This window comes from Rhinoderma darwinii, chromosome 4 (assembly GCF_050947455.1).
Source record: "Rhinoderma darwinii isolate aRhiDar2 chromosome 4, aRhiDar2.hap1, whole genome shotgun sequence".
NCBI lineage: Eukaryota > Metazoa > Chordata > Amphibia > Anura > Rhinodermatidae > Rhinoderma > Rhinoderma darwinii.
Window position 1 is genome coordinate 100675717 of NC_134690.1, and position 12031 is coordinate 100687747.

General features: G+C 41.8%; 1 protein-coding gene across 1 annotated transcript in view; it reads right to left on the reverse strand.

The window, feature by feature from the left end:
* The window catches only part of SLC25A36 (solute carrier family 25 member 36), a 51823-nt gene that overhangs the window by 19197 nt on the left and 20595 nt on the right, over positions 1–12031 (reverse strand). Inside the window, exon 2 of the mRNA XM_075861432.1 lies at positions 7133–7303. Within this exon, the coding sequence (XP_075717547.1) occupies positions 7133–7303 (171 nt within the window). The remainder of the gene's footprint in view (positions 1–7132; positions 7304–12031) is intronic.

Below are 12031 nucleotides of genomic sequence, written 5' to 3' on the forward strand. Positions count from 1 at the left end.
CTAAACCTCAGTGAAGGAGCCAAACTTTTAAACTTCTGCCCCGTGGGAGGCATCTCCCCTCCCCGCAAGCTGCAAAATGTACATTACATTCCTACACAGCCTTGCTGCCAAGAGCTGCTCCGGCTAGTCATGGCCACATACTTTTCATTAAGATACCCCCTAGCATGTGCTTCCTGTCACGAGGGACCATGAACACCCATTACCCTGTCCCCAGTCCCAGCTGATCAAGCACCAGCAGCATGTATCAAATTGAATGGTGTAGATCTACGCTTGCCTAATAAAGCAAAACCCCCCTGTTGGTACCCCCTCCGAGCCAGAGCCGCTTACAAGATGCAGCTTCCCTTGTGCTATAGAGAAACCAAACGAAGGGCAACCCGTTGACCGCCGGAACAGGGAATGGATCGCCTTTCTAGTTTGTTACTAATTTAAACAGGATACTGAAAGTGTTTTGTTTTTCAAATCTGTTTTTATTGACTGTTCATTTTTTGTTTTCTGCACATGAGTATAACAGTTCAGATATTTGCTTTGCAGCAGTCACGTGGACATAGGAACGCTCAGTGAGAAGACTACCTATTAAAGTGGTTTTAGTCATGCTGCGACCCTGCAGAGGTCACTGGGCAGGGAGGGGGAGAAGGCAGCCATCATCTATTGTCAATCATGTGATCCTGTTATCTGCCTTCCGCTTTGTAAGCCAAAACCAGGAGTCGAACCTACATAGAGAAAAAGTATCAGAAGGATTTGTTCCTCTTCTGTACCCTGGTTTTTACTCAAAGGGCCCCTGGCACACGACTGTAAAAAAAAAACTCTGTAATTGCAGACCGCAATTATGGACCCGCCCGGTTCTATTGGCCGCAGACACCTTTCTATAGCACTATGGATAGGTGTCCGTGTCGGGAAATATGGAGCAGGTCCTACTTTTCTGATTTTACGGGCCGTGCTCCTATACTTTGTATGTGAGCACGGCACGAAAATGCGGCCTGCATGAGGCCTAATACTGAAGCAAAATATTGACCAATACGCTGCCGTGTGAAATTAGCCTTGTCCACACGTAACGTAATTGCTGCAGAAAATTTCTGCAGCACTTCCTGTGAAAGTAGCCGATATTACGCTCCGGGGGAAAAAAAAAAAACGCACCAATTCCTGCGCTTTTTATAGCAGAAAATGGTGCGTATTTTGCTGCGTTTTTCTCAATGCTGGGAGATGGTGACATCTCCTCTGAAAAACACAGCAATTTAGTCCACTTTCCGCAGCAGGAATTGATTTGCTGCGGTATGAAAAATACGCACCGCAGGTGAATTTCTGCAAGGAAATATTACGCAGCGTGTGGTTTGCTCCTACTGTATTCTGCAGCGTATTTTCTGTCCGCAATTCTTGACGGCAAATACGCAGCAATTCCGCTATGTGTGGACAAGCCCTAAGGCCTTATTTACACGAACGTGTGCGTTTTGCGCACGCGCAAAAAACGCTGCATTTTTTTGCGCGTTACAGTTCAGAGTGGCATCAGCGTTTGGTGCGTGTTTTTTGCGCATATGGCATCATTATGACACGTGGTTTTGATGTTTAGAAACAGAAATGAAGGAGGTAGTTTTATTATTCCCTTCACTTCTTGAACAACTGTTGCGCGAATCAGAAGTGTGTCCGTGTGCTGTGCGCGGTTTTCACGCACCCATTGACTTCAATGGGTGCGTGATGCGCGAAAAACGCTAAAGTATAGGACATGCTGTGAGTTTCACGCAGCGGACACGCTGCGTGATGAACACGGAATGTCTGAACGGCCCCATCGACTTGCATAGGTCCGTGCGACGTCCGTGATTTTCACGCGTGAATCAGACGTGAACTATGCTCGTGTAAATAAGGCCTAGGAGTCAGCCCATGTAAACCTGATTAACCTAACAATAGGTATTTTTCTGACAATACATTCCCTTTAACGCCCATTTATTGCAGCTGCCATAAAACACACCTTGCTGCGCCGTCCACAGTAGTGCTGCAAACCGCAGGATCTAACAGATTACACGTGATGATTTCATAATATTCTCCTTTACTTTCACACTGAGAAACGTGCTTGTAAGAAATGATACGGTAGGCTGGATGAGAGATTGACGGAAGCTCCTTATTCCATAAATAATTACTAATGTGTCACGTGCTTGGCTCCGATAAGGATTATTATTATGCTGGTGTAGATATGCGCTCCTCAAGTGATGAAATAGATTGGGGTGGGGAAATAAACATACATCTGACGGCTCATTAAGAACATTCATGTGAAGAGACAAGTTACAAAACAAGAAAAATAAATAAATAAATGGTAGTTCAGTGTTTTTTGCAGGCAGAAGAAAAAAAATAAAATAAAATCGGCCTCAAGATTCCTTCAGGAATTTTGAGGCAGATTTTGACCTGCTTGCACTCAATTTGCTGCGGTTTTTGGCCACGGCCATTGAGCGCCGCGGGCAAAAAACACTGCGAAAGCCGCGTTCTCTGCCTCCTATTAATGACAATGGGAGATCAGAAACTGAACCGCCTGAAGAACGAGCAGGACGCTTCTTTTTGCCGCAAGTGCTTTTTTTCCAGGATTTTCCAGGAAAAAACCGCCTCAGTCTCCCATTGAAATCAATGGGAGGTGGTTTCAAACCTTTTTTACGTCAAAAACAGCAGAGAACTCAGTGTGAACATACCCTAATACTTCTAGATTTGTGGAAGGCGGGAGTAAATCCTGTACTCTGACTGGATCTAATCCTATTTTTGCCAAAAAGAATACAGTCCTCAGAGATTATGGAAATAAAGCAAATAGGTTGTAAAAGTGTTTCATCTCGACAAGTCCTTCCCATAAGCCCTGTTAGGGCAGATGGATATTGTAGAGCTCGGGACCACCTGTATGAGCCTAAACAGAGAGCTGCTAACAAGAGGCGGCTGTTGCGGGCCAGGTCAGTCCACGTATTACATGGATTGCAATTCATACCCATTTTCCCCTATTATGGCCGTTGCGGGGGAAACATGTAGTCAACCACACCTTCTTCTGGCAAAACCAGTTGTTTTGGAAGCAGGACCTGTGGCGATCAGCAGATCAACTGCAGTAACTGTCAAAGTAAAGTGGTTGGTTTTCAGTGAGGAGACTACCCCTATATAAGTGTTCTTTTCTTGCTTCTCTTTGTAAGTAGTAGCATTTATATGCAGCCCCCAACATTTCTACCAATGCTTTTTCAATGGTGCCTGTATTCTGTTGCTTGCATGAGTGGCAGCTACCATTCCCCTACATTATTGAAATTAAAATATTTTGCAGAAGATTTGGTATTGGTTAATGTATCATGTATAATTCTTTAGCAGATTATGCCACCATTTGCTGATTGGGAATACGAAATGAGTCACAACACTTCCCAACATAGACTAAATTATAACAGTGTTCTTCTATTTTACCACCATGCCATCCCAAACTTGTTTAAAAAAAACAAAAAAACATAAACAAATGAATAACCCAGCTTCTTCTTTTCCATCTGACTTGCAGAAATCACTGTCTGTAAGGAGTAACTACAACTCCCATGATACCTTGCCCTGGCAAAATTTAGGGAGGTGTGGCCAGATCACTTCTTTTAGGAGTTCTATATAAACCAGAAGTCTATGCTCAACATTCAAAGAGTGTGCCGATCCCTGTTGGCTCGCAAGGTAGAATATTATAGAAGCCGTAGTTGGTCTAGCACGTCGTGGTATAAAATTTGCGTTTAGTCAATACTCCAAACATTTTTTTATTTTTTGTTATTTGAAAAAAATCTGAGTAAAGTCCATAACAGGTTTATGCGTATTGCACCTCACAGTTTAGCCATAGAAAGATTAAGGCTAGTATTGACTATGCCCAAGAACAACGCGAAAGCATATTATAAACTTGGTGTTGGTGCTGTTTTTTTTTAAACATGTTTGAATGGAATAAGTGGACTACACATGAAATTTATACAAGGACGTTCAAGATAAAACTACAATATTAGAAGTTACATTTATATAAATAGGATGCTGTAGAGCCAAAGATGCAGGTCTAATGGCACAGGAAAACTGTATTGTGAACCTTACATCCTCTAGAGTAGATTCCGTTAAAAATGCAGAACACGCAGGACTAGGAAACTGTGTGGTAGTCACCCAGCATGTTCCTCGTGTGTGGCTATGCAGTTGAACAGGTCCATTCTGATTGGTATTTTATTAAATGAGAACCCTACAAGACACAGCAGTGGCATCACACATCAAAAATCATAATTCACATAAGGAACTATGGAGTCTCCCTTTAAGGAGGCATCGGATACGGTTTCTAATTCCTTTTAAGTCCTGTAACTGAACTGCATAGGAAAAACAATAGTTCCTTTTCTAAATAAATTCTGTAGCCCTGGCAAAAAAAAAAAACTAACTAAAATAACTCACTTTTTTATGGCAAAAATGGAATTTCCTGTAATGCACTACAAAAATAGCAAAGGCTGAACATATCAGAACACCCCCCCCCCCCCCATAACCCCCAATAGAAACAGATCTAGGTGAAGTCAGCAGAATATCACACAACGCACACAGATATCTACTCGGCGATATGATCCCGGCATCACTTTCTCATTCTCTAATGACATCCAGTCAGGCAGAATGGCAAACAAATTAGGAAAACAGAACAAACTAACAACATTGACCGGTGATTTAACTATATGGGGCATTATTATAAATAAGGACTAGATTAAGAAGGTAAACTGGCTACAAATCCACAGCTCAGGAAGCAATTTACTTCCGATGCATCCAGGAGGAAATTAGGGCGCTCAATGTGCGTCAGTTCGGGGACTGATTAAGTGGTCACTTGATTCAAGTGGTCGTCATCGGTAAATATACTTTTTGATCAGCAAAACAACTGAACCCACGCAATTTATAGAAATCACAAGAAGGTGTCTCTTCTGCATTAGTACAGATCTCGCATCCGTATTTATAGTGGTATATATGGTTAGAACTCGCATAATAAAATTGTACAATGAATAAGCCAAAATTAAGGAACCATCAGTAGAGCTGAAAGACGCTTAAAGGGTTATTGCCATCTCGGACATTTATTACAGGTGCCACCTCTTGGATCTGAACCGGTCGATAGAATGGGGCCCCTGGACCCTTGTTTTACCCTCTGCTGCTGGGCTCAAGCCACTTGCTGACAAGGTGGCCGGGTTTTAACACGCGGTTTTTGCAAGTCGCATCAGCTATCAGACATATCCTGTGGATATGCAATAGACATCAGAGATTGGAATACCCCTTTAATGGCAGATTGATGTCACCATTACGTATTAGACAAGACTGAACTAAGACATATCACTGTTTTCTACCACCATCGTGAAACGAACCTAAAATTTTCAATATTTTCACTGTGTATGATATACACACACACACACACACACACACACACACACACTTGCTATTAACTCCTTAACAACTAGATTTGTTTTAGCCTCTCTGACCTAGCCCCATTTTTTCAAATCTGGCATGTGTCATTTTATAAGAGAATAACTTTAATGCTTCTACTCATTCAAGAGATTCAGATAATTTTTTTAAATTTTTATTTTATTTTTTTTATGGACTAGTTCAGTTGTAAAGTGGCTTTTCCTAACCTTTAGACATTTAACAGGAATTAAAGGGGTTTTCCCACGAGAGACATTTGACACATGATGCACCTATCTCCAGAGCGGGGCCTCCTAAACCCCATTCAGCCTCTCTGGATTGCGGCTAGATGAGGTGTGTTCGGACCATGAAAAAAGTTATATGGTCGTGAGTTACGTAAACAACGTAACTCACTGAAATACGGTGTGTCCGTAACTCCAATAGTAGTGAATGGCAGTTACAGAAGCAGCATAGCATGAGAGCTACGCGATTTCCGTAACTACCATTAAGTTCTGAGACTTACGGAAACAGCGTAACTCAGCGAGTTACGCTGTTCACGTAACTCACGACCAGAACACGTTTTTCACAGTCGGAACACACCTCATTTAGCCGCAACCCACAGCGGCTGAACGGGTTTAGGGGGCCCGGTTCTGGAGATAGGTGCGGGTCCCAGAGTTTGAACCCGTATCTGACATTTATGACATATCCTGTGGATGTGTTAAATGTCTCTCGTGGGAAAACCCCTTTTAACCTATGTGAAGATGAAACTTTATTTTAGGTTTTTGCAGAAATTAATATTTAATCCGTTTTTGAAACACAACTCAATACTTAGAACCCTGATTCTGCAGTTTTAAAAAAATATCTTATATATGGCCCTGTGTGCTACTGGACAAACACAGGCCTCAGTAATGAAGGAGCATGTTGTGGATTTTGGGTCCTCCTCTTTTATTAGGATGTTTTCCAGGCACCATTATAGACTACAGAGGCCTTGAGGTGCCAAAACTTAAGAAACACCCACAAAAAGACCCTATTTTGGATACTACACCCCAAAGAATTAATCTGGGGATGAGGGGAGTAGTATTTTGACCCCACAGGTGTTTCATACATTTTATTAGAACTGGGTCGTGAAAATTAATTTTTTTTCCAATAATACGCAGTTTTAGCTCACAATTATTTTTTCAAGCCATATGGGAGAAAAAGTACAACACAATTTGTTCCGCAAATTATAGTACGGCAGTTTCAGCACACAGCAAAACCTTAGAAAGGAAAGGGCACCATTTGGCTTTTGGAGTGCAAATAGTTTTGTATGACACGTGACATTTGCGGACACTTTGAGGTACTAGTACAGTGTAAACTCCCCAGAAAACTAGACCCTCAAGGAATTTATCAACGGGAGTAGTGAGCATTTTGACCCCACAGGTATTTCCCAAAAATTAATGCGCAGCGGATGGAGCAAACTGAATGTTGCAATATTTCAACATATACCATTTCAGTGCCCAGCTTGTGCCACTGAATACACACCTTATAAATTCTTAAGCGGGTTCCCCCAGGTATGACAATGCCATATATGTGGATGTAAACTGCGGTTTGGGCACAGGTACAGCCTATGGAGTCGGGATTAACCCCTTGAGGCTAAACAATGCAAATCTCACCAGGCTCCTGTGAAAGACTCTTTTGGCTTATTAAATTAACATTCCCAAATATTTTATTCTAAAAGATTTTGTTACAACACAAAAATAGACTTTTCTATTGTATTTCGTACTTGAGACAGTGCAGTGGTCCTGGGGACACTCTTGCCACTCGGTTAACGCTAGCGCCATTCACGGTGTTGAGTTGAACTTCAGAGATGTAGAGAGTCACTGATGAGGACTGCAGTCTGGTCTTTACAACTTCCAATGGGCACGTTAATATGGCACCAACAGTGCCCCCACATCTGTAAATAAAAGTAATAAAAAGGGAAAAAATACATTTAGGAAATATAGATTTAAAAAAAAAAAAATATATATATATATATATATATATTCTATCATTTAGTGTATACATCTATGTAGAACTATGAGAACCAGGTTGAGACAGCTGATGCTTTATTGTTACAAACCCAGTAGGGGTGATTTATTAAGAAATTTATGCCACTTTAGCGGCGGGAAAAAGTAAAATATTAGATCGCAAGTCAAAAATGGGGGCAGGGCTAAGCAGAAGGGAACATGGCCACCTTCAGCCTGACAAATTAGCTATCATTTATGAGATGTAAGCCCCTTAATAAATTTGCTGCAACTTACTGCAGCGGGCTGCTAAGACGAGTGAAACGCCAGTCTTAATAAATCTGGGCCAGCATGTTCTGATCTTGCAGTCGTATATCCGAACCCACACCTTGCTAACCTATTCCTGAGCATTGTACATGACCTGATACATTCTGCATGTGAAGAATACTGACTCTGAGGGGGAAAACAATCTGGGGAGTCTCCTCCACTCGCAAGGATGCAGAGACACACAGGCTAGAGCTTTGAGAGAGGGAAAATAGAGCATGCTTCACAGGGAGTACCCACTGAGTTCTTAACTTGCAGTTCCACAAGCAGGAATGTCAGACAAAACAGGTCTTGAAAATAAAAGCAATAAAGAAAAAAAAAAAAAAAAAAAAGAAGCCAACAGCATAGTGGAACTTGAACCTCTCAAGGTACACGGACACATATTGAAAAATATTTTTTAATTAGAAAAGGTGCACATACCGCATTAGTAGAATACAGAAATTGTAAGCAACGGAAAAACATTAACTAATCACGCTAAATAGATGTACCGTCTGAGCTTTCCGTCGGGGGAACCCATGAACGGAATCCAAACTGAAATAGGTTTCTATTTGCATCACCATTGATTTCAATGGTGACGGGTCCGATGCGCATGGTTTCTGTTTGTCACTGTTTTGTAAGGGTTCCGTTGTTTTGACGGAATCAATAGCGCAGTTGATTACGGTATTGATAAATAAAGTGCCGTCTGTAAGATTTTCTACATGTTCCTGTAACAAGCAAACAAAGTCTTGTAGAAGTCCTGCAGAAAACACAGGCACTCTTCCATTTTCGGCTGCTGAGATGGCGTAGCTTAATAATCTTTGTGACTGCTGACAGGGCAGAGGCTCCTGCTGCAGCCAGTTGTCTTAAAGCCAGACACAGGACTTTAATGGTATGTTCACACGCTTAACGAAAAACGTCTGAAAATACGGAGCTGTTGTCAAGGGAAAACAGCCCCTGATTTTCAGACGTTTTTTGCTACGTTTTTTTACGGCCGTTTTTGGAGCTGTTTTCATTGCAGTCTATGAGAAAACGGCTCCAAAAAACGTCCTGCACTTCTTTTGACGAGGATGTAATTTTACGAGCCGTCTTTTGACACCGAGGCGTAAAATGACAGGTCGTCGGCACAGTACATCGTAAGACCCATTGAAAGTAATGGGCAGATGTTTGCCGACGTATTGGAGCAGTTTTTTTCAGACGTAATTCGAGGCGTAAAACGCCTCCATTACGTCTGAAAATAGGTCGTGTGAACCCAGCCTAAGGGGGAGTTCACACAGAGTTTTTTGACACGGAAACAACGTCAGAAAAGGGGCAAAAAAACCGCCCAAAAATGCCTCTCATTGATTTCAATGGGAGGCGGAGGAGTTTTTTTCCTGCGAGCGGAAAAACCGTCTCGTGGGAAAAAGAAGGGACATGCCATATCTTCGGTGTTTACGCCTCTGACCTCCCATTGACATTAATGGTAGGCAGAAAAAGCGTATTTCGCGCCATTTTATGCCCGCGGCGCTCAATGGCCGTGGGCAAAAAGCACAGCGAAAATCGGCGTGCAGGGAGAGGAAAATCTGCCTCAAACTTCCAAATGGAATTTTGAGGCAGAAATTCCACCCGCAAAAAAACTCAGTGTGAACATAGCCTAAGGGTATGTGCACACACTTAAAAAACGTCTGAAAATATGGAGCTGTTTTTCAGGCGTTTTTGAAGCTGAAAATTAAGTTTATTTTCATTTGGAGCTTCTTTTGAGGCGTTTTTCATAGTGTTCAATGGAAAATCAGCTCCAAAAAACGCCTCAGGAAGTGACATGCTACTTCTTTTTAGGCCCTATTCACACAGAGTTTTTTGGCACGGAAACCGCGCCGCAAAACTCTTCAAAAACCGCCCGAAAATGCCTCCCATTGATTTCAATGGGAGGCGGACGAGTTTTTTTACCGCAAGCAGAAAAAACGCCTCGCGGTAAAAAGAAGCGACATGACCTATCTTGAGACGGTTTCCGCCTCCAAAACCCCATTTCAGTCAGTCAGAAAGGGTAAAAAAAAAAAAAAAAAAAAAACGCCTCAACGAATGTCATGACGAGTTTTTGTTAAACCACTGTGCAAAAAACGTCCGGAGCAGTATGAACTAAATGCGGTTTTCCCTATTGATTTCAATGGGCAGATGTTTGTAGGCGTTCAGCTTCCGTAAACGCTCCGAAATACGCCTGAAAACACTGCGTGTGAACATACCCCAAAAAGTTTTGATCGCCGGGGGTCTGAGCATCAAGACCACCACCAATCGCTAAAACAAAGTGGCAGAAGCGCTCGTGTGAGTGCTGATCGGCTTGCTTTTTGTTCTGGCTTTCCGAGAAAAGCTGAACAGTTGATGTACAGACTCCATAGAAAGTCTATAATCCAATACACCGCTACAAATTAGCTTTCCGAGAAAAGCCGAACAGAAACTAAGCGGCTCAGTGCGAGCGCTTCTCCTGCTTCGTTTAGCGATCGGTGGGGGTCTCAGTGCTCAGACTCCCAGAGATCAAAACTTCTGACATGTCACTAGGACATGTCTGAAATTTGTTGAGCGTTTAGTTACCCTTTAAAGCAGCCACATGAACGGAGAGGGCGGCACAAAAGACCTTGACATACTGAACACAAGTAGCACGAGTGTCCATTTTTCTAAATAGTAAATATAATTAAGAGATTTCAGGTCTACTCTGACGACTGTATGAATAATAATATTTCTCGAGAATGTTCGGATCCTCAGGCTTCACGCTTTCTGTATTACACACACAATCATATCAGGTTTAGAAAATGTTGCAATACCAGTCAGCTGAGCCCTAACAGGAAGGAACGTTTTAAGAATAAAAGCTGCATGGATGAACAGCTAATGAAACAAATGAGAACTCCTATCTGTTACTGGCCGGGAACTTCATTAAGGCACAAATGACACTGGTCCCTTGGAAAAAAACAATGAAGGCCATGAGTTTAATGATCCAGTAAAGAGCACAAGTCAAACATCAAAAAACTCCATGAGGAAATGAGAACCTTTGAAAAACAAAAACATTTTTCTTTTATGGTCAGATGAGAAGAGTTTGGTAGAAAACGAAGCAACAATTCACTTGTGAATGAAACAAAATAAAAAGCAATATTATACACAAACGCATGGACTGGTTATAACCATAAAGATCGTGGCTATAATGTGGCTGGTTACCATTAACTTTGCTTTGTTGCCTAGCAGGTGTTGCCTTGCAGCCCCAAACATACAAACGACTCAAACAGTCAGGCAATAGTAAAAAAAGAAAGAAAAATAAAATAAAAAATTAACGAACAACTTTGGGCCATTTCCCCATCACTCAAATCTTTCCAAAGCAAGTGGGCGGAGCTTAGCAGGAGAGCATGGCACCTGCAGCACGACGCATTTTTTATAATTTGACAGTTGAAGGGGAGACAAATTTTATTGCATCGTATTACAGCTTGTTTTTTTTTTTTATGAAGACTGACGAAGTCTTAAAACATGTCCCGCTAAATATAGAAAATTACACGCAGTAAGAAAATAGAAACACAAAGGGGATTTCCCACGGGGAACATTTATGACATATCCACAGGATACGTCAAATGCCAGATAGATGCGGTTCCCACCTCTGTGACCCGCATCTATCTCTAGAACGGGGTCCCCAAAAACGGCTAAAAATACAGGGGGGGGGGTTGAACGCCTCCAAACATCTGCCCATTGAATGGGAAAAACGGCATTTCATTCTCACGGGGCGTTTTTTTACACGACTTTGAAAAAACATCCCGTAAAAAAGAAGTGCTCACTTCTTGAGCCGTTTTTGGAGCAGTTTTTCATTGGGTCAATAGAAAAACCGCCGTAAAAACGGCTGTAAATCAGAGGCAGTTTTCCCTTGAAAACCGCTCCGTATTTTAGAGCAGTTTTTTGTTAAGCGTGTGAACATACCTCAACCCCTCGAGGACGCTGCCCTTTTTCAAATTTTCACTTGTTTTTTTTCTCCCCACCTTTCAAAAGCTATAATTTTTTTTATTTTTCCGTCTATATCGCCATACGAGGGCTTGTTTTTCCAGGACAAGTTGTAGTTTTTCATGGCACCATTTATGGTACTGCATAATGTACTGGGAAGCTGAAAATTATTTGTGGGGTGAAATGGGCAAAAACAACGATTACGTCATATTTTGGGGGGGGGGGTTTGTTTTTATGGCGTCCATCAGGCGGTAAAAACTACATATCACCTTCTACTACAGGTTGATACGATTACGGCAATACCAAAATTTGTGTTTTGTTTGATCACTTAAAAAAATAAAACCATTCGCTAAATTAAAAAAAACTTGTGTGTAGCCGTATTCGGAGAGCCATAGCTTTCTTATTTTTCCATCAATTTAGCGATGTGCGGG